The sequence below is a fragment of the Pleurodeles waltl genome, chromosome 12 (genome assembly GCF_031143425.1).
Source record: "Pleurodeles waltl isolate 20211129_DDA chromosome 12, aPleWal1.hap1.20221129, whole genome shotgun sequence".
NCBI lineage: Eukaryota > Metazoa > Chordata > Amphibia > Caudata > Salamandridae > Pleurodeles > Pleurodeles waltl.
The window spans coordinates 501,789,997-501,814,270 of record NC_090451.1 but is presented as its reverse complement, the minus strand read 5'-3'; the positions used below and the strand labels follow the sequence as shown (position 1 = coordinate 501,814,270).

Sequence of the window (24,274 nt, the reverse complement as noted above, 5' to 3'; positions counted from 1 at the left end):
TAGAGGCCCTCACTTAGCATGATCCTGGAGCAGAACCAGCCCCAGTTCAGAGTGGCATATTGTAATAGGAAAGGGGTTTAAAACTAAAAGAAGCTTCCTTACAAAACTATTTTCAGCCACGTGCAAGTTGTTAATGTCACAATCACCCCAGACGTCTGCACCAAATGTACTCAGTGACATTCATTTTACACGGCAAATATTCAACATTGTGCCCAGTGGTTTTCTGTCCAATCTTTGAGCAAATCGTAAAAAAGAGCTGCAGTAGCTTGCTCAACTTTAAGCCTTCTACACCTAATCAGATGGTCCAAGAATTACTACAATCGAAAAGGATGCCTAAATACGTGAAGGTGCTTACATTTGATTTTTTTTCCCCATCCAAAAACCAGAGTTTAGGTGCTTTAGAGGAAGACCCAATTAGCATCACTCGAGTTTTGGAAATATTAGTTTTTAGGTCCAAAACATTCATGAACGAAAAGAACCCATCTAACAGTTTTTTTTTTAGTCCTACACCCATTCTAGGTATTAATACACAGTCATCCACATTCAACAGAGCAAGAAGTTTTCTATGACTACCTTTTGTGCTGATCTGCCTCCTCTGCAAGAAGATGCTTTTCTAAATCATTTATATAAACGTAAAATAAGAACGGGGCCAGAACGCAGCCTTGCCTAAAGCCATGTTTGAGGTCAAATGCATCAGTTACCTCACTATTTTTCCTGTACCTTACACTTGCTGTTACCCATCGTGCATCTGAACCTCCACAAAAATGAACCAATATTGAATCAAACCTCATGTTGAGCATGATGGACCACAGCTTCCCTCTGTCTACCCAATCAAAATATGCTGAAAGGTCCATAAAGCCCAGATGAATGCTCCCTCTGCTTCCCATTGTATACTTTGAAATAAAAATATGAAGACTGAGACATAGTCTATTAAGTTTATCCCAGGCATCTCTCACAATATCTTTTTTCCTCTGTGTTAAACCCAGTTTGCATTCGCGTCTAAGACGCACCGCCACCCTCTATCCCATGGGACCTGCTTCAATGAGCCCACCAGGTTTCTATGAGCCCTTGAACAGCTGTTATAGAACCACTGCTGGGCTTTGGATGCTTTCGCCATTGAGGTCAAAAGTCCAGTATGTGAGCTACAGGCTATATGAAACACCCTTAGAACCTCACTAGGGGAGAGAACATTCTTTAAACAATCTGAAACTTGGTCCCCTTACCTCCTTCAATAATGCCCTGTGGACGAGAGAAGAGTCAATTGTTGCCCACTTACGGGTAATACCATTGTTTATAGCATATCTTACAGAGGCAATATCCACAGTAAGAAGAGGTGACAAGACCTCACCAGTGTCAATATGCAGAAATAGTGGATAATGATCACTCAACCTACTGGGCAAGATTCCAAACCACATTTCCCGTGTCTTATTGGACAGAGAGACCCCAATAAAATTGATCAGGCTCCCTTTCTCTCCCCCCAGAAAAGATATCAAATCTTCCATAGGTTATTCTATTGAATCCATAGTAAGAGAGAGGGACAACCTGCACAACATTGAGTTAAAAAGATCACCACAATGAGAGTGTTTAATTAAAATGGGCGGGGTATTCAGCGTCCCAACCAGGCACACCACAAACATTTGCGTCTCTAATGTACAATTAAAATTACTGCTCCAAATAGCAAAATAGTGGGTCATGAGTGTATCTAAAACAGAACTCAAAGTACTATAGTATGAACAGAATGAAACCCGTCAATGTAAGCGCTCTCTCTGGCCCAGTCTCTTGCAAATAATGTCATACCCTGAAACTTGGTTTAGCCCTGATTTTTGACCTAGCTTGCAACACCAGCCACGTTCCAAAATAAACATTTAAAGTCATAACGTTCTAGAGTGGCTGCTGTTGAGAATCACTGCTAGATGCTAAAAGGTTTGCAGAAGCTGACACCCTATTGGTGTTCATATTAAATACCCTGCTCTAATAAGAGGGTGACAGAATAGAGACAGTAGAGGGACAGGGCTTTAGAGCATTCTCAAGAGGCACAGTAGAAGACCTCACACCATGTGACAAACAATCTTAGGATAAGGCTCAAACCAGTGCCCTGAGAAATGCACAAAATAGATGGGAACAAGAAAAGGCTAAAACAAATGGGTCAAAAATATCAAGAAATGAAGCAAAGTAGACATAGCTATGTATCATCCATCAATCAAAGGGCATATGTCCTGCATATGAGTACATTATATACAAGGAATAAATTAAATACGGGTAAGAATTACTTCAATCCTACTACATGGGACTAACAATAGCCCGCATTTTAGAAAGACAACATTTAGCATTAAAAGCTATATCTGTAAAATAGGTTACTTGAACTACGATGAAGAAAAATATCTATTTTCAATGTAATACTTCTCAGAGCTGATTCTTTCAATAAAATACATTTTCTGCTTTGGTGTAGCTTTTTTTCACCTAAAATGATTTTCTTGGCAAATAACACCAGACAAATAGTACTAAACATGTACAAAGGTATTTAGATTGCACTTCAAGTAAGAATTTGATTATTGTGCATTTAATGGAGGCAGGTTTCTTTCAAAGATGGCTTATGAATTCACAAGATAGTCCCTGGCTGCTGGTAAAGCAATGCACTACATTCACTGCAATAAAAATGCTCCCTAAGGAGTGGAATAATACACATCATAGCCAACAGCATGTTAATCTTCTGGGTTCATTGAAGATGTGAATTGTTACTATTTCAAAGCAAAGCAATGCCTAAAGGGGCTTGACCCAAAGAAGCAAGTGGTTAAAAGTAGCTAGCTCAAAGCCAACCTTGTGTGCACTATTTGCTAGTCTTCCAGAAGACAGATAAAGTAATTAGGTCAGACCTAAACATGGTGTCATTTCTTATAGTCTGGGTACACCCATCAGTCTCTTGGCTGCACCTTTCACTTTTATGGGCTCTAACAAAATGGGTTGACAGTAAGCAATCCTTAGCCTGAACTAATTTATCAGAAAGAGAAAGCTTCTTAAGTGTAATGTAATTCAGAATATTTCAGTTTAACATCATGATCATTCAGTAGAAGAGGAAGTAGTGCTTAACTTTAGCTAGTGGTTACAGGTGAGGTCTACTGGCAATCATTAAAGGGGACTAAATTTTTGCATCATCAGACTTTGACCTAGAAAATCGATAGAAAGCCAGAAAGGGGCGGGAATGACTGGAAAACAGTGACAAAGGGAGAAAGAATGTATGCCAAAGAACCTCCAAGGCTGAGATAAAGGAGCAGAGCGTGTCTTGAGGTAGCATGAGGAGGAATCAAGACAAGACGGCCTGATTGGTGGATATCTGAGAAACGCTTTGGGGTCTGGCATTAAACTCTGTAAGGCAGGAAACAAAAGCTATCATTATATGCCTTTAGCTCATAGTTTTAGGTCATCAAATCATTCCACTTCACCACCTTTCCCCAACCTTAATTTACACCAGTAGGATCGCTTAGTGAGTTAAATGTTCAACACTAGAGTATGCAGTGATCTGGAGGTCATTAGTTCCAATCCTGGAAGGACTGAATAAGTCTTCCATTCTTCTGAGGTAGGTACATTGACTACATTAAATTGTTTAATACATACCCATGTTAGTTACAGTGCTTAGAAACTGCAAACATGTAACATGAAGTCCTATATGGAAAACAAGTTATAATTATTTAGCACTTTCATTTAACACATAAATTCATGCCGAGAGTAAACAAACAGCAGCGGGCGTGCTCATCAAAAAGCCCCAGGGACAGTGAAGGAGGAATTAATGCACCCTAATGGGGGTGAGAACAAACACATGGCAAAACAGAGAATTGTCTGTTACTTCGAATGGAATAAAAGAAAAAGTAGGAGATGGAGAGGAAGGGCTGAGATCAGGGGTGGCAGATTGGAGCGGCAGTCTGAAGTTAGTGGAAAGTGGCTGGAGTGGGACGCATGTGGTGAGACAGGCCTACGAGGGTGAAGCATAGTGTTGCATATGACTTGGGAGAGGAGGGTGAAGGGTATTCGTGGTGTCGGGAGAGGTAACAAGGATCTATGAGCCTAAGGAGGAAGGTTGTTGTTCTTTGTGTGTTGTATGAATTATGGCAGTAAAGTTGCCCAGTGGGGGACATACAAGTTGCTTGCATAAATGTTGCACCTCCTCATAACGGAGGGCACATTTAAGCACTGTGCTGTACGAGGCTTTCAATGGTGGGGTTGAGAGAGAGTCCCACTGTAGGTGGAGTTCGCAGTTTGCAAGTACAAGTGCTAAAGAAGCAAATCAGCGCTTAAAAAAACTCAGCGAGCACGCTTACCATGTGTGTATGTTAAACAGTTCTCTGACCTCGTGTAGTTAGACTTGTTTCATGTTAACTGATCCCACGGTACTTAAGTACCAGATATCAATGGTGTGTGAAAGGAGATTCTAGGTCCTCTAGGTCTACAGCGCAACTGAAATTATGATGTTGCTTTAGCAGGGAGCCACAAGGTCACTGTCTCATTCTGCATCCCCACAAAGATGTTTATATTTAGTCGTAGAAGGAAAGGTGGTGTGGAAAATAATTCCTGACCAATTTAGTAAGATTTAGGTTTACCTTCAATTAGATTATAAATATTCTCAGTTGGAAAACTGAAATTAAATTTCTTATTACAAAAGGGCACCCATTCCAACAAAAATACTCCCCTTCACTAGAACCCATTGATTTCATGTTACTCAGCGATACCTAAATCCACTTATAACTGTACTAGGCAAACGCCTTCATATGACTCTAACCTGTGCATTAATTGTACTGCAGGTAATTTAGTTCACTGCTATAAATCATCTCTCCTCTGAAGGAAGAGCCGTACAGGCTTCCAGCCAAAGTACCAACCTTATTCAAGCCTCTGGCATGGATTCACCCGTCCTCTCACGAGATCTCATCTTTTCTTCCACATCCTACATACCTGCACTTAGTGGAAGAAATTGGTTTAGAGGTACCCCAATCTAGTTCTCACAGGCTAAGGTGGCTCTTCCCTTTGGGGATACACTTTGGGGATTAACTTTTATCTCTCAAGGAGGAGCAAATTTACGAGGGTTGCAAACTGAAGACCTGCAGCCCCAAATCAGAGCTAAACGAAACTGATTTTTTTCCAAAAGCTTCTTAGAATCAAACTCATCACAAAATCTATTGGCTAACACCTTTGTTTCAAGGTTCATGATCACAGATTGGTTATTAGGTAATCTACAAAATAGGGCACTAGTTGGGCTGCCTATCATTTACCCTGTTGCTGTTGTTGCCTTTGCTCCATCAGAAAAAGCTAGAGTGGCAGTATCAGATGTTTTTGAAAAAAGTGTATAGTACCAGAATATTTAGTTTTAAATATTGTGCTGCAAAAATACTGATAACCAAAATAACTAGCATTTAAATATACATAGATAAATATGGGCTTAGTATACGTACGTCCACATCATGTACCTAATGATATATATACATACATATATATATATATGTATATATTATTATAGATATATATAAATATATATACTCTGAATGATACAAACTTAGGGTTTTTATTTATGATATATATATATATATATATATATATATATATATATATATATACACAAATATGTGTGTGTATATATATATTATATTCACTGAAAAAAACAAAGGTTACAGGGATGTTATAGTTAGGTTCTGAATCTATTCGTAAAAAAACATAGAAATTCAGCAGTTATAGTTAGAGTTATTTCAAGTAACTATAATTCACATCCTAAGGTAAGTATAACTCGCGCATTCGCCATGCATAGTTTTATCAATAATTTTATTGCAAATGTTGCAGTGATAATATCAAAGATGCCAAAGAAGATATAATCAATGACATTATATGTGGAGTAATTAGCTGTGCATGGCGAAGACGCAAGGTATAGTTACCTTAGGGCGCAAGTTATAGTTACTTCAAATAACTCTAACTATAACTGCTGAATTTCTATGGTTTTGCATGAGTAAATTCAGAACCTAACTATAACGTCCCTGTAACATTTGTTTTTTTCAATTAATTTCTATGTTTTTTTAATGTAAAGTAATTTTAATTACTTTATGTTAATCCAACCACCGCAGGGCACGGTCTTCAGCTGTGTATGGTGGGGGTTGGCTGCAAGGCCTGGCCTGCGGCAAGGCCCCTCAACAAAGCCCATATAACCACCCAACCGCGCACAGCCTATGGTCATGCGCAGCAGGGGTTGGCCACAGGGCCTGCCTCTGTCTGTGGATCTGTGAGTGGGTGCATGAGTGTCTGAGCGGGTCTCAAAGTGGGTGTGTGAGTCTATGAGTGGGTCTGAGTGGGTGTGTGAGTGGACACATGAGTCTCAGAATGCATGCATGAGTGAATGAATTAGTGTATGAATGAGTCTGTGAATGTTTTTTTTTTTTAATGTTTTGCATATTCTCGAATATTCTTGAATGTCCTAAAATATTAGAGGATATTCTCGAATATTTGCTGATATCACACATGGTGAAGAAAAATCATTTTAAACCTGTAATTTGACCCTCAAACACCCCTATATCACACTCCTGGGGACAGGGTACCTCCACCATGACCCCTTATACCACTTATGATTTCTCTTTTAAGCCCCGGGGGCCCTCACCCATAACATAAAATGGTGACTGCAACTTTCTAGTTAGGTTTGCGGCCAGCCCATAATAGCATTCCTGTTGCCGCACGCATTAGTGAATTCGCCGTGATCATCACGAAAATTTCACGGCCAGAAATGTACAAATGTATATTCCCTTTAATTTATCAAAAACTTGTGAACAGATTTACACCAAATAACCGAAAGCACAATCTGAGTACCAAAATCGAGCTTTCTGCCAAATTTGGTGTCATTCAGTCCAGTGGTCTGGGCTGTAGTCATGTCTAAAGGTCCTACATGAATTACCATGGGGAATGCAACTTTTTTGAGCCCCCCCCCCCCTCATTTTTCTTAGCCCTCGCTTGACTGGTCACTTCAAAACTTTCCATGCGCAACAAGAATCACAGGGGCACTTTTTTCAGAAAATGTCATGAAGATTCGTCAAACCATACAAAAGATATAGGCAAGTAAAAAAAACCTTTTTTTTCTGGATTGCCACTTGGCAATATATATATACTATATATATATATATATATATATATATATATATATATATATATATATATATATATTTTTTTTTTTTTTTACTAAAAAAAAAAACAAATGGTAACGTTATAGTTAGGTGAAAATGTCAGTTAATAAATAGCTTTTGAAACTAACAAACCTATTGAAATTCACGTTATTTATAGAACATGCCATGAGTGATTTAATATATGAGGTCATTAACAGTGCACTCCTAAGCATGCCATTACTCCTTACACTTTCTAGACTACAATCTATAGACTAACATTTACCTATTGGGCTGTCTTTTTGTACATTTTGTTTGCATTTCCATATGACACAAAAATTCGGCGTAGAAGAGTATTACATAGGCTAAAGGTGAAAGATGTAGCATGGAATGGGGCAAGTATTCCTTCTTCTTGGTCCAGAACAAGTTGGAGGGTATGTCAGTGCCCACACATTTAAAGATATGCATATAACAGCCAATTGAAATTAGCGTTCACAAGACAGCCTCATAAATATCCCACATTATAACCAGTATGTCAGCATTTAGCTCAAAGAGGAATGTTGCAAACCACGAGTAATTTGTTTGATGTAGAACTACGAACATTGTTTCTATGGTGAGTAGAAGGGTAGGGATGGAATTAAGAGGGCCTCCAACAACACGTCCAGGAATAACAATCAGATACATGAGAAAGAAAGGCATCTAAGGTTGGGTGGAGTACACATTTAAAGTGCAAGTCTTATGTGAGATAACTCTAGACTCATGTGTGACCACATGATGGGTCAGACATTTATAGCTGTCTCAAATCATAAGCCTGCATACATTCACAAAATGGCAACAAGTTTCAAAATGACCACATTAGTTAAGCTCTCTTAAAGGCTCTGCGTCAGATGTACTATATACAGTGTAGTTGTTAAATTTACTTGGCACGTTCTCTCAAGCTGAATGGTTCGTATTAGATGTGTGTAGGTGACATCATAGCAACCCAACTAGACTCTATGGGACAGATTTGCCAACATTTTACATTGTGTTTGTGACTAACCAGCATAAAACGTTTTTTTTATTATTTACTTTCCAGCACAAATCTTGTTTTGTACTGGAAATTGCCTAAAATTGCAAAGTATCATGAAGTGTTGCTTTGCATTAGTTAGCATCAAGGGGGCATTACATGGGGATTCCCATGCGACTACCCATGCTTTGTAACGCAAAACCCTATCAATTAAAAACGTGAGATACGTTTTTTGCATTAAACAATAATGCCATTTGAAAGCAGGCATTAAAAGATCAAATGTTTTAATTTCTCCTTTCTTTTACAACTTTCCATGTGTGCTGCTCTTTGCAGCACCCATGCAAAGTAGGAACAGTTTTAAAACTGGACTAAGTATAGTATTTTGTACTGGAAGGGAACCCTTTCAGTACAAAACCTATGCTAGACTCTGGCACACAGCCTTGTTCTATGGTGCAAAGGTGTGTGTGTTGTGCACAGCAGCAAAATTCTGCACAGGCACTAGGGAGAGGGCAGGAGAAAGCCATATCTCTGTTGACATGGTGCTCTGCTGCTCCCTCCCTGTCACAAAATGCAGCACAAAATTTGTGCCTGAGGTGCTGCATTGAGTGACACTTTAGTAAATCTGTCCCTAAGAATGTATACATCATGGCATTTTACCTGTGGCTCTCTCCTCTTCTCGAGTAGGACCTGGGAGCAGTGCTTAATTTGTGCTTGTTGTTTCCAGTGCTGAGCACCGGCACTTATTTTTGCGGGCCGGGGCTTATTCTTCTGCCTCAAGCATTTGTTGCGAGCTCTTGTAGCAAAAGACACATACGGGAAAGACAGGAAAGAGAAAAGCGAAAAAACGTTTCAAAGTTAGAAAGCAGAAAGCTGCGAGAGTGAGCTGGAGAGGCAGGGTGTGTCTGTAAATAGATTAAAGAGGCCCGAGATGTCTTCAGGGTTACTCTGCCTCGGTATTCCGTGTTCGCACATTTAATTGCAGCAACCGTGTGTTTCAGAGCAGAGCTTTGAGCACCGGCACCTTTTTATTTACAAATTAAGCACTGCCTGGGAGCGATTCAAGATGGCGAACCTTGAGGATGTCAAGAACACTTTCACAATTCCCTTAACCTTCATTGCTTAAAAAGCAGTGTGTTTTTTACTTCGGGCTCCCTATGTGTTTTCATCACGCTATTTTTTTATGTGCTTGTGCACTTGTTGTTCCCCTTTTGTCTGAAATTCAAATAAAGTTGCCTTTAAATTCTGTATTTATCTTGTCATATGTGCTGCACTTGAAAGACAGACTTCAAGTGTCAGACTAGGTCTTCTGCCAAATTGCTGCCTATGTTTTTTATTTTTATTTATTGGGATTGATGTTTACAAACTCCCCTCATTTTGCAGTCAGAGAAAGAATAGTAAAGTGAATTATATGACAATCTTGCTGGGGTACAAGGAATGTAAAGGAAAGGCTGTTGGGTCTCATTTTTTGCAACACATAACTAAATGTAAATAGATGTAAATGAACTATGCCCTTTCAGCAATTAGAAAAGCAAAAATGAAGCTAATTTTTTGTAATTCTGAACTGTGATGGAAAGGAAGACTTTAATAGGATCAAAACAAATCAGGACACTATACTTCGTGATGCATAAATTATGACTATTCACTGAAACCCGAATTTCACACATTATCGTGTGTGTGCAATTTAGTTTTATCAATAAAACTGTATGCCTGTGCAAATTCAGTGGCGAAAGTGTGTTCCTCTAAAATTAATTTGTGGGTCTAAATTGCTTGGGGAGCACTACTCTAGGTAGTTTCTTTCTTTTCACAATATATTCCAGGGAAGTCTATTTTCCATTCTGAGAAGATTCGTGTATCGTTTTAGCAGAAATCTGTCTGTGAATGGCACAGAGATCATCATTCGTAGACATTCAGGGCTTAGTGACCGGTGTAGGGCCCGCGGGGATGCCAGTGTGCGAGTCAGGTGTCCCTTACCAGTCATCCCCTGAAGCTAAGATCCGTCGTAGTCTATGGTTGTAATGCTGACTTCTATACGGACACGTTCATGAGAATCACTAAGCAAACATTTATTTATCTCCCCACGTGTGAGAGGTTTTACATTTTTAGGCAAAGGTCTTGCTATAGTGGCCATGTTAAATCTTGTGACTTGCTGATGATGTAAACCACATGACAAGAATAGATGATGGAGGAGAGAAGAAAGAAGGGAAGGAGAAGAGAAAAAGGCTCTGCTTGAAGAAAAGCATGGAGAGATAGGAAAAGGTTGTAAAAGGCCCAGCTTAAAGAACACCGAGGGAGCGGTAAGGAAATGTTGTTGCAAGAGGAAGCCTCTTTGCTAGCCTTTAATGCCCACCTTTCTATTTCTAACCTCATATAATAGTATATACACTCTTCAGTGGTGCCACTTCCTTTATATAGTGCAGCAACATACACCGAAATCTAGGTCACACACGAAAAATCGCACCTGATAAATGGAACACAAACGTGAAATGAAAAAATGTTTAATTTTAGATTTCATTTCATTCAATGTGCATTTTCAGCCAGCAGGAAGGGAAGCGTATAGAAAAAAACTCACTTGCTCTAATCTACTTTCATTTAGAGTGTCTGAAATATGTGATAAATGTGCAGTAATCCGGTTACTGCGCATCTAACGTTTCTCAGCTGGTTTAGAGGAATGGGGATTTATAACCTTTTCTGAGGTGCCGTAATAGTGCACTGCAAAGGAAGAACAAGCATTTGCAATACAATAGGTCTCGCATTTGATTGCATTAGAGCTACTGGCATTGTAAATGCATAACTGAACTTTTATTGCGATATAAATTGGTCAACCCTGCCGCATAATTTGGTCCTCTCTGCCACATAATTCCAGTGGCATATAACTTAGGCACTTCAATTTACCTTCTTTCTCTATCAGTAGCAAAAAATGAAATATTGCATTATAATATTTATATTATTATATTGGGGTCCCCCAACCTAGTGTGGGGACCCAGAGGTGACCTAGACAGAAAGGGCATGCCGAGCTGACTGTTTTGATGGTGGTCCTTTTGTCTTTTTTGTTTTGTAAAAGGAAGGTCCCGCAAAGCATTGTGGAGCAAGTTTCAGACTGTGACGATTATTGTAATATCTTGACTGTAATGCTCAGAACAGCCCCTAGAGGACACCACAATAAAAATAGTATTTGGAAGAAACATGGTCATGTAACCACACAGTTAGCCTCTAGAGGGCATAACCACATGAAAAGAGAATGGCAGAAAGTAATGCAGTATAACCATATATTAAGCCTCTAGAGGGCATAGTGCCTTACACATTTTCAGGCCCAGCAGGCCTACTTCAAAAATATTACAAACAAGGCCCTTAAAACACAAACTGCTCCTAGCTGTAAAACAAAATTTCTAGCAATGAGAGAGCTTAAAAAGCCACTTAATGGTGGGAGAGGTTACTGTTTTGGGGTGGTGGTGGTACGATTGTCGTAGGATCACCACAGGCTGAGTAATGGGCTACAATGTTTTGTAAAGGAAATGCTCAACAAGGCATTATGGGGTGAGTTTCTAGAGGGCAGTGAATATGCCGGGACAGCCATGTTGAGGATTTCTGTTGTTTTTCTGTTTAAAATGTGACATCCCAGTTCCGATTTTACAATTAAATTATTATAAGAAAAACGTGGCGCTGGAAGCTCAATTCAACAGTCTAAATTGGAGAATGCGGCCCTTGTTCCATACACACACTGTAGCGGGGAAGGAGTAAAATAAGTTTGCAGTCCTTATTTTAGGTGTAGGAAAGAAAGAAATAAAGAAGAAAAATGACGACAGTGAAGTGTACCCACCCCCACTGGTTAGGAAGAATGGGGGCTGCAGAGGGAGGTTAGAGGGCTTGAACTGGAGGGCGAGGGAGAAAACACTAACCATATGTGGCATCTGTCGGCATCTGCTTCAAACATGAGAAACCTTTCAGAGTATATTAGTTACTGGTCTAGCAGATGTACTCTTCCAACAAAGTGTTTTTCGAGCAAGTGCCAGTCAAACAATAAAGCCTGTTTATAACACGTGATCAGGGCTCCGTCATGTTTGAAGAGAACACCTACACACAAAAACACTTGCAGCCAATATGAACAAAGCCCTGGGACTTTCCTTTGGGACTCATGCTGAGGTACTCATCCTAAATCATCACACTTTTAGTCACAAAAACAGAGCAGTTAAACCACAGTCTTCAGTATGTATGGATTAGGATTACACGTAGATGCTCTGCACATCTCTTCCAAAAGTAAAATATATAAAGTGCGAAAATATTTTAAAACAAGGACATGTGTGTCTACAGCAATAAATTAAAATAATATGTGGTGTTTGTGAAAGGTGCTAGAATCTCAGAGAATGTATGTGCCATAAAAAATATGCCAATTGTGTTGGAGAATGGATGTGGCATAACATTTAGCGATGCCGCCTTTGGAACTGGGAAGTTAAAACTTACATTTCAATCCAAGGAGCAGTTCATTGAAAAAAAACAATAATATGAAACATGAAGAATGGCGCCAAGCCACGTGAGCTCCAAAAGCATAGCAGAAATGAAAGTTTGTTTACACAAGCATACACAACTACGTTTTGGTTGGCAAATGGAATCAGTTGAGCGCATTTCATGGGCGCGAGCCAAGTGCCCTGCAACAAACCATTGCGGATACGGAGCAGAACACAAGCAGGAAACTACCAAATAAACTGAAGCAAAATAAAAAAAGTAGTGCACCCACACAAACGTATATGGGCATTCGTGCAATAATCCATGTAACAGGGTCAGTCTCCAGGGCGGGAACAAAACAGCCAAAAGTTGGGACAAAAGGAAAGCATTTACCAAAGAAATCAAAGGAATTTTGAAAGGCAGGCCAAGGAATCAATGAAAGTGATGGGTGTGTGATGGGTGTGGTGCAAGCCCACAAATGTAGATTACAACATGTCAATAAACAGTGCATGAGTCTGCCTAGGCTCGACCTAAAGTTGTAAATGTCTACACTCCTAGGTATTCCTCATTTTTGTACAGAAAATGCCAAATATGAGATAATACCACACCTAATAAGTGTAATATCTCACATCCTTTCTGCAGCAACGTGGATTACCATGGATTTAGCTTCAGTCCCTAAATGAAGGCTTCTGGCTCTTACCAGAGATGGCCTGGTTTCAATATAGTAATCTGATGTCTTTCCCACATCCAACACTTTGGGAATTTACCCACTTAAACAAGAGGACAAAGAAAAGGGGAACACTTAATGACGTTGCGGAAAAGCTTTTTCTTGCTTCATATTTTCTGTGTTAATCCTCCCAACAACAAGCTTAATATTATGCACTTGGGTATTTACAGCAGGTTTCATTAATTTGTGACTCAGTACATAGGAATGACTCACCTTGAGAAACAGAGCTCCCTTGGCAGCCAGTGAGTCCGATCCTTTTCCATTGGGGTAACAGTGAAAGGCAGCGTCCAGAACTGGATAGCGGCTAGCAAAAAGGAGGCCACTGTTTAGAAACTTAAAGCCGCAGCAGCCGTGGCAGCTATAGACCCCAACATCGTAAAGAACAAATTCAAAATAGTGATGGAGCTGGTCTTTCAACTTTTCAGCAGCCCTTTTGTCAAACACTTCCTGCAAACAGAGGAAGTCCAAATTGGCAGGAAAGAAGGCAGATATCTCATGGTCCACAATGTCATCCATGTGCTTCTTTTTCCTTGCGGAAGTCTTTTTTATGATTGACGCTTTGTAGATTAATTTGTTGTTGATGGTTCCCTGATCCCCTGGCCCATCAGCCATTCGTGCCCTGACGAGGGATTCCCGTGAGGCAGTACAGCTGTCTAAGCTGCCAGAGTCCCCTTCTCTCTGTTTGTGGTTGGGGGTTTGGCCTCTGTGGCCCTCTGTTTCATTCTCCATGGAGGGGTCAGGAGGGCCACTGATATTAACCTGTCCACTCATGGCATCGGCCTCCGTATCTGAAATGTGGCCACTGTCCTCACCACTTATACGGATGATACAGGGACTGTCCTCACCCTCGCTGTGCTCTCCTGCAGATTTCACATCTCTGCTTTCCTCACTGCTATTGGATCCAGAGTTATCTCCTTTGTACTCCATGGAGGTCGTCCTTTTCATGCCTGCATTGACAGCGCGGCTGTTCACATCACCTCCCTGTGGGGTTACTAAGCTGCTGAAACTTGCAGCACTGATGGATGTGTTGGTGGGCGAGTCTATGTATATCTTGATCTGAGGTCTGCTTGCCCCATTTCGTATCCTCTTTCCAATCTCCTTGGCTCGTGCCTGTGTGTTGAAAAGATTGGTAAACCTCGCCAGTGAATCTGGTAGAAGGCAAACATTGGCACTGCCAAAGCAAAAGCTTTTCCCTCCACTTGTGGCCTTCCATTCGGTGAGCAGTGGGGGTCCATTTGCAAAAGATTTGTCTTGTAGCCTGGAATATAAGTATGGTCGTCTGGCAGCTTGGATTGGTGACCACAGCAAGAAGCCGATCAGGGCAAATGGGAGTGATGCAACCAACAATGCGAGATAGATGGGTGTGGTGATGATGATGCAAAGTGCCTGAAAGTAGCATGGGTCATCGGATCGCTGTCGCTTCTCGTACGTAGTAGGCAAGAAGGAAGCCAAAAGCCGGTCTCCAAACCAGTAACATGGGAAAACCAGAGCCCAGGAAAAGGAATGCAGTGCTGAAAGAAAGCTGTTAGGGAATGGGGAGGTGTATAAAACCATTGCAACGCAGTTATGACAACACTTCAGGGCCCACTACATGATGTCTCTCCCAGAAGTCATCCGGAATGGTAGGGTGAGGATTATCCTCCAACCCACAACACAGTCTGGCTGTCAAGCACCCACAAACAGCATCACCTTAACAGTAACATGACAAGGTGTCAGAGAAGACGGCTGTGGAAATCGCTACAGTGCTGTCTTCTTGGCATCTGTATTCTTCACAATATATCCTTGTTTGATGGAGACCACCATATCAGGTCCTTGGTGGGGTAATGGAAACTCTGTTGAGACAAAATACGAAAGATATTATGAACAATGGACTACCTGATATTACTTGAAGAAACACAACTTTGAGACAACGTGCAAAATACTTTGATGGAATCAGACAATTGAACCTCCTTCGACTCCAATCATACGATGACATAAATGCAGACACTTGTTTCATTCTTTGTAATAAAAAGCAATTTGTCTTTTTAAAGATTACAACACAGACTGAGAAAAGCGAATAGGCAAGGGAAAGGTCGACAGTTCGTAGGAATACAAGGATACGGACACCATTACTAGCAGATGAATCAAAGTTCGAGGCCACATCCAAGACACTTTGCACTTGGGTAAACAGGGTGAAAACATTTGCCACCTATTTTATGATTGTGATATACAGAATAGAACAAACATATTTTATTCTGGTTCACACTATAGCAAGAATATAACGCTGCGTAAAACCAGAGGAAATAGATTGCGAAACTACATGCATTCCTTCAAAATAATTTTGAATAGTTAATAAGCCTTTTACTCAGCAAATGTACTCCAGCAATAGCCTTAGGGAAAAAAACAGAGCAAATAGATTTTGCACTATTTTTTCTATTAATGTACCAAACAAGCAACGTCATTTTGAGAAACAATTGCATTATTCACACTTAAAAAGTTGGAAAAAATATTTTTCTCTACTTCTTATTATGTAAGTGGAAAAATATTGTGAGATCACTTTTCATCATATTTTGAGATGATGCAAATATAATTTGCTCATATCCACTTGTTTGTACTATTGCAAACTTTCTGTGGTATAGCCAGAGGAGCTGTTTCATGATCCCATTCTACACCTCTACACATAAGGAGAAATGAGTCATTGACCCGTTTTGTTATAAATTGGGCTTCCTATAGGGTATGCAATAACTCAGTAACTCCACAAATTAGCTCATGAGTCCCGAACAGTGCAGCTCGGAAGCATGGAATGGCAACAACTACTCTGGGTGTCTGGGGCTGTACTGTTTACAGCGCATGCGCTAAAGTGCAGAACTTAGCCTTTTTTACATTATAGCGCATGGAGATATCATAGACAAAGAAAATGTTTTTCTCTTACAATGGAGGGGCGCCCCAGGCTTCTTTTTGTGGCAAGAAACAACTTTTTCTATAAAACGTCAGGTCAGGTGGAAGTCTCAACATCAAATAAAGAGATTAGGGAAAGAACAATCAGAACTTTTGGTGGGGCAACTCCAGGTGTCACGTGGCACTCAACAAACTGTACCAGTCCGTGGATAATAGGGGACTAGCTAACCCTAATTTTCGAGCAATATTATATAGTATCCCAGCTCCAATGGGTTGCGAGATGGATTGCAGCGCGGCAGCTGGCAGACACTGCCACCTCACTGCCGCCCTGGATGCATGAGGGTGTGCTTCGTATGTTTCACCCTTGTAATCATCCCCCTCTACCTAAACCGACACTATTACGGATGGCCTACCGATGCTTTAGGCATAGCCTATATATTTCAAAATCGGTTATACCTTATGCTCCGGCCTGGCACTATAGGGTACCCTGAGAGGAAACCATTTTACCACTGTGTCAGAACTGGCCCTGTGGGCGGCGGCCGCAGGGATCTGACACTGGAACTCACTCTCGAAAATTCTTTTACATTCTTGCTTTCTCCCTTTGTTTCTGTTTTCCATCCTCCTCCCTTTTCAGGCTTCCTCTCTCTTTCACTGGGTAAATGTCTATGCACTTCTATACTTCTGGTTGATGGTATATAACTAAGAGATTCAAGGGTGATACATCATGGGGATACATAGATGGACAGGTGCTAAGTTGACTTCCGAGAAGGAACACCGATCCAGTTACACATTGAAGTGAGGGAGTCTGAGATTTTTAATTCAACACTAGAAGTGAAGGTGAGAAAGGAAAATAAGATTTGTGTATTTGTCGACCTGGAGATGATAAGAAAAGACAAACACTACGGTATGAGATTATGACAGAAGACTAGAAGTGAAGGTGAGTAAGGAAAGGAAGGTTTGGAGAACGTTGGCCTAGACATTGTAAGAAAACTGAAAGGATGAACACTATGACTGAAAACGGAAAGGGAAGTTGGGAAGGAAAACTATATTTGGATATCATTGGAGTGAGATGATAATACAAGCAAAGGATCTAGTATAGATGGAAACAAGGAGAGGACCTAGAGTTGATCCTTGTGGAATTTCAAATGGAAGACCGAATGGAGGGTAAAGAGACTTACACTTTGGCCCATATTTATACTTTTTTAGCGCCGCATTTGCACCGCTTTATGACGCAAAAGCAGCGCAAACTTACAAAATACAATTGGATTTAGTAAGTTTGCGCCGCTTTTGCGTCAGAAAGTGGCGCAAATGCAGTGCTAAAAAAGTATAAATATGGGCGTTTGTGTCTTAAAAAGATCAGCCATACTAATCACAAGCATCCACGGAGGCTCCTGTTGAGCATGGGGTTTACACAGTGCTTTAAATGGGAATATAGAAGTGAAGATATTCACTATTTAGAGTACCTCTTGGCTCCTGAGAAGTGCCAGTATTATCCCATTAAATGTATTGCAGAAGTGCAGTTACTCATCGTCTCAAATTAAAGAAGTGCTGGTATTCAATACCTGACAGTACCTGCCCAGGTAAAGCACTGATTTTAGGCAGATATTTAGCTTCAGCAGCAACGTGAGGTTGCCTGAGGTAGTAGCTGTTACCTACCTTGCATTTTGATACCCCTGGCATCGCCCTTGCTTCCCCTGATCTCAGAGGTCATGATTCCTCTAGCATTAACTGAAATTAAACGTCTGTAAGACCACTGTGTCCTTTCTGATTTTTTTTCAGTACTTGACCTTATCCTAACACATCAGCAGCAAATAGGAAGCTGTCGAGGGTCATGGGGTGATGGTCAAGGGGTCACCCACTGATGTCAGCAGGGCCAAAGTGTCTGTGATGTCCCTCCTGCTGCATCTGCCATTTTAGTAAATTGACATCCATGATAGATAGGGATCGCTGGGTGCTGAGCGATATGAAAGATAATGCTATGTTCCCCGATTGGCGATGAAGACGAGGGGTCACCTGAGGTGGCATAAGACACCAACAAAGTGCTGCGTTCCTAGGAAGTGCCTGTACTTCCACACTACACGCTAATTAAAAGGTCCAGTTTTCTTATTTTTTGTTAGAGAGCCTTGACCACCGGTAGAATGGAAACCTTTAATACTGTTTGAGGGAAATTGTGGCGCAAATTTAAAATAACTCAAAATAATACAGGAACAGATGCCTTGGGTTGGTGTACTGCAGTCTCAATGGATGAGTGAATATTTACAATTCATTTCGAAAACAAAGTCTTTAGCCGACATATCAACGACCCACTGGTCTCACTTAACCTGCTGTGAAATGAGGAGAGCCTCTGTGAAACACGGGGCGTAGAATGCCATTCTCCTCGCTGATTTCAAGATGTAGAGGAAAGTCATAGCTCTGAAAATCAATCTCGGGTACTACAGTCCTTGGTGCTAAATAACAAAGCAGAATGTTTTAACACTAAAAAGCACGAATCAGGCGTATCTAGTCTAAATATATCAGAATGTGTTAGCAAATTCGCAGCAGGGCTGAAAATGCCAAATGAAGGAGTTTTAATCACTAAGCAAATTCGGGAAACGGAGACTGAGCCAGGAGACAACAGCACCCGCGCCTTAAACTGATTCGGCTCGTTACCGGACATTCATCACTGGTAATTGGATGTCTGGTGCCCCTAAGACACACTTTTCACTCCTCAAGCAGAACTACGACTTTTAAGGTATTTAAATAGGAAATAGAGTCGCCGGTTCTAAGAAAAACAAATGGTATGCCATGCAACACTTTATGATAAACACACTTTTGTAAAGTATTAAACTCACTAAATATACCATCTGATCAAGTACCATTCTTAATACAGTGGAAAGCATCACCCCTTCACACTTTGAACAGAAACATGGAGAGCCATCCAGCGGAATTTAACTAATCCAGCCCTCGTGAATAATACTGTAGCAATGGAGTAGCGCTTCATGCCAGTGTTTTGGCCCAAAGCACTTTAATTGGAGGTCGGGAAAGAGAGTACCCAGTTCCAACAACACTGACACCACAACAGACAAAGGGTTAATATGCCTTCCTTGATTCTGAGCAGATGGCAGATTAGGTGGCCTGGGTGGCCATCTTGGATTGTTAGAAGGAAATCTGTTAATAAAAGAAGACAGATCAATCTGACAAAGTAATATAGATTTAATCGATTTTCAGCTGGGAACGACAAGCAGTCTCAATATAGAGGCCATGACTGAAGTTCAACGTTCTAGTTCACAAGCAGTGGTATTTATACTGTAAAAAAACCACAAAAAACTATGGTTACAAGTTCAGCATTGACGTAAGCAAGAACAAGCAGTACAGATAAGATAATAGGGGAGAGGTACCTCCCCACAAGAGCACATGCACGATTATTGGTCGCCTCATGGGTGGGTAAGTAACATTGACGCCATTCAGCATCTCTATTTTTCTGCACAAGTGATTATATGTTACATGATGCACACAGAAGCCCTGCCTTGTGCAAATGCTTATCTGACCCTTGCACATTTCCCCTCACCAAGATATGAATGACTTGTGGTTTTTAGGACCCTTGCGCTAAGGCAGGATACACCCTTTTGTTCCACCCTGTTGGTGCTAATTGAAAAACTCTCATTTTAATGTGGTTTGGGCCTCTTGTGTGTTTCAGCACAGCTAACTTAACAATGCAACATGTGTATAAGTTTCCCTAAGTAATAAGTGTTTGTTTGTCCTAAATATGACCTGTCTTTTCTATTGAACCCACAGTCTGTCTTTTTTTTAGCATGTAATGTATTAAGCCTTTCACTACTTACATTGGTTTACAACTATCTCTAGCCTACAATGTATGCATTGGGGTTTGGGAACTTATGTTTGTATGTATGTGATGTATATGATGTGTTCCTATTCTTCCTACATCAGGATTCACATCGATCTTAAAGGGAAGGTAAACCATACTTACATGAAGGGTTTTTTGTTTGATTGCGATTATCAATACATATGTGTTTTATCTTTTCATAGAAACAGTGGATGATTTAACTACAGTATTAGCACATCATCATTTCCAGGACATTTACATTCACTTTTATTCACTATCCTTCAGAGCAGGTCATTAGTGTGCCTCCATCGGTTCATTCATTCTGATCAGCGCTGACTTTGGCATTGATGGCAATGTTTTTGGTACTCCACGAAAGGATTTTTGTACCATGGCGCTGTCATGATTGGGGGATGAGATCGGTGGAAGAGGAACATTTTTTGAAGGACTCACGTATGTGGAGCATCCTACTACCCCTCAAGTAGCAGGAGCGGCTTGCCGAGCACCACCTCCGCCACATGCAGCCCATGGCATGCCACCTTTGGCATGTGCCGCTGGTCCAGTCAGAGGTGGGGGAAGAGGAACCTCTGCATTCATTTGTGCTGGATAGCAAATCCCAGCATAATACTTTGCATCTGCTTTGTGTTACAAATGTAATGCAAGCACGGCACAAAGCACTAGTAAATTTGTGCCAATGTGTTTAACACGTGGTTGTACCACATTTGCCACTGTGCGGAGAAGTCTAATAACCACTGTACCCCAGAAACCTGCCACCACCTCATATACCTTGATCATATGTATCCAATTTGCAGACTCAGCACCATGGGCGTTCCCTAGATATTGTGCAATATATTCTTTGCGAACACCAGGGGTAAGGTAGGGTCTACCTAAGTACTTGAATTGCATACACCTTAAATCTGCTGTGACTTGAAATTACTGTTGTATATATCGACATTTTACTCCAGACACCAACCCACAATTGGATTTTACAGTTGACTTTCCACTTACTCTTCACCACCTGGTCACTCCCCACACAATGTTCTGTTAAAAGAAACCACTAGTCTCCCTCTCTCTGGGGGTTTTCCAGGGAATCTTCCCGGGTACCATGGGCAGCTCCAGATAGCCTTTTGTGTAGTGGCTCTCCATTTCTGACCAAGATTTGACCATGTTTCGGATAGGCAAGTGCCAAATGGCTTATCTTATTTTTGGATGTGCTAATTCTATTATCCAATTTGGGTGAAACATGGAATAAAAAAAATAACCATGCAGAAAATAACACAGAGAGTCAGTGGTGGAGCTTTCACTTGAACTACTGACTAGTAGTTCAAGTGAAAGCTCCACCACTGACTCAACGTGAAGGGCCATATATAGTGTGCCACATTGCTCCCCTGCAAAAGGCTAAAAGTGTGCATCGAACACACCCCAAGCCTGATTATTACTCAATCAAAGGCTTCCCGGCCAATAAGGAATTATTTTAGATTCTTAGTCATCATTATTTCAGGTCACTACAAAATACGCCTTTAGTGCTTTGGCAACTTGACACAAGTCTGATAAGTGACAGACTTGAAGTATGATGAATGTCTCTGCCTGCACTTTCTCAGAATGAATTTACACAATTTGACCAAAGTAGTTACAATCTTCCACTGTTCTGGACAAATAGTCTTTCTGATAATACTTACTGTGAAGGGACTGAGGCCAAGGGATGTTTATCTCCTGTCTCCCAGTGAACAACTAGCATATATTTTTTCAACCCTAATTAAGAAAAAAATCGAGATACCACAGTGCCAAATACAACAAATGGTTAATCTACTTCAGTACAAGTGCAGTAGCTCTGCCATTCCTACCATTGTCCCTTTGTCCTAAAATGTTTGGCTGAAGTTTTCATTTTTTGACACAATGTCTGGGGCCCTAATCTTTAGCTCTACCTTCCCTGCCCCAACAAACTGCAGACCTGGTACTTCTCAGTGGCGCTGTTGGTGTACCCTGAGAACAAGGAGAAACAATAATGCTTCTGCTTGTGTAGTCTCAATGGGGGTATTGCGCATTGCCTGTCTCTGTGCATGCCCTTGGTGTTGGGAACTGAATAATATTTTGAGGTGCCTAGAGAGTCAGAGGCTCACCTGCCCCAACCAGAGGCGTTTCCTACTGGTTTCTCCATATTAACTTAAGTCTAGAGTTTTCGGGCTGGTGGGCCACTTCCATATACATTTTATTAAAGATACAAATTGCTTTGTGAGGTCTAATGGTGGGCATAGGTTAAAGCTACCCATGCACATACAGAACCATTACTGTCATAAAAAATGGGGCTTGCAAGATGGAGGATCAGTGGTGCCTGCCAAGAACCCCCCTCTTCCCCTTCTTCTCGCTGCTCTTCCTGTGTTTCGGGTGGCCTGGAGGAATCCACATAGATTCCAGCAGAGGTGCCTGTTCAGTGTTGAGCCTCAGCACCTGCACACAGAAGGAAAAGTCTAATTTCCCAAACTCTTCTTGAGGAGGAGAAACAAAGCCTAGCCTGATTGTCTGCCCCTTCCGAATTGCAAGGATGTATTTGTTGTGATTGGGTATTGGTCTCTGCAATGCTTTCCTCAAAGACAATAAGTGTTGTGTCAGACGAGGTGGCGACAGAGAAACTACTTTATCTAGACAGATATCCATGTCCTAGTGTATTCCTTAAAAAAAAGTCTGCCCGGCACAGGTCACCACTGTGACAACGTGAACAACTGAACGTGAGGTGAGGGCCTCTGAACAGCGAGGCTGCAGGGCAACTAACCGCTTCCACTTTACAACGCCGTAACTAAATACCACCTCCTATCTCGCGGAGGATTGATCCACAGAATATTTTCTGTGAGTTGTCTCTCCTTCGGGGCCTAAGTGTGACTTGAAGTGGGCAAAGGTGACAGCTGTAGCAAAACCGACCCTTCCTGGCGTGGAAAGTGACACCATGTGCTTTGAGTCGTATGAAACAAAAAAGTAATATTTTGAATGCAAGAAGCGCCAAATCTAACGCTAAAGTTTACTTAGTCAATGTTACCGCTTTGTTTCTCATCACCCCTCACCGGCTCAATTTTTATTCCTTCAGTTATGGTGGAGGGAGCAAAAACGACATGACGATTTCTTTAAAAAAATGCAATTCACGCTCGGATGGCCTGACAGCACTGCGGGATGTTAAAACATGTAGACAGGTGTCAAAAAACCATGCTCCTTCGCAGATGATTTCAGTCCCTGAGGAGAGAGTTGCGACTGGACGAAGTGAGGCAGGACTGACACCGTGCCTGAAAAAGCACCCAGCTCTTGGCAGCACATGACGCCGCAAACAGCCCAGTATTGTCACCTCACAGAAGCAGAGAGTGCATCTGAGGTCCTTATTTGGGCGCGGAGTAGCAGTAGATTCGAGTGTGGTTGCACCATTAGCTCATACCAGAGCTCTCTAAACTGTGCGGCATGTTTACAAGTTGCCCTTCAGCTTGATTTAGCCCTCTGCTTTATATTAACTGTGGAAAACCAAACAGTCGTGAAATAAATTTGATCCCGTGGGACGGGATGGTAAATGCCTGCGCAGAGGGATCAAATTGGATCCACTAGACCAGCAAAATGCAGGATTAGAGGTACTATGTTTTTCAGAACAATGTTTATTTGGCTCAGCGCTGAGTCAGAAAGTCCAGTAGGGGCCAGATGCACAACCGTTTTTAGCGGTCGCAAACAGAGATTCGGCATGTTTGTGACCGCTAAAACAGCCTCTGGCATGTACAAATCCTATTTTGCGAGTCGCTATTAGGAAGGTACGTGCCAAGGATGTCCCTTACTGATAGTGAGCCTCAGGGGGATGTACGATTGTTTTGTGGACAGAATGCGGTTGCAAAATAATTGCAGTTTACCACCTACTTCAAGTGGATGGTAAGCCACTCGCCCCAGGGGACCCCTTCCCCTTTGTGAATGGTAGCAAAACTGTTTTTTAAGAGCAGCCAGAGGTTCCACCCTTAAACAAGCATTTGTAATGCAATTGCGTATTTCAAACAAGTTGTCATCTTCTGACAACAGTGCATACAAGCAAAATAAAAAAAATGAGAGAAAACTGAGAAAAGAAGACTTAACATAATAAAATAAAGTTAGCTTTAACAAATAAAATTTTGCAATTTTGTTTATCCTCCTGGGCATGATTTTGCCAGTCACAAGCCTTCTGTTTTTGGGGCACTGGAAGTTAAAATAAAATAGTACCTCAATCACATCAGGACCAGTGGACGGTCATTAATTAAGTTGCAATCAATAGGTGCTTGATCCCTGCTCCA

General features: G+C 41.2%; 1 protein-coding gene across 1 annotated transcript in view; it reads right to left on the bottom strand.

Moving 5' to 3' along the window:
- SMPD3 (sphingomyelin phosphodiesterase 3) overlaps positions 1–24,274 on the bottom strand; it is a 1,015,604-nt gene that overhangs the window by 387,801 nt on the left and 603,529 nt on the right. The window contains exon 5 of the mRNA XM_069217238.1: positions 13,505–15,123. Within this exon, the coding sequence (XP_069073339.1) occupies positions 13,505–14,845 (1,341 nt within the window). The 5' untranslated portion in view covers positions 14,846–15,123. The remainder of the gene's footprint in view (positions 1–13,504; positions 15,124–24,274) is intronic.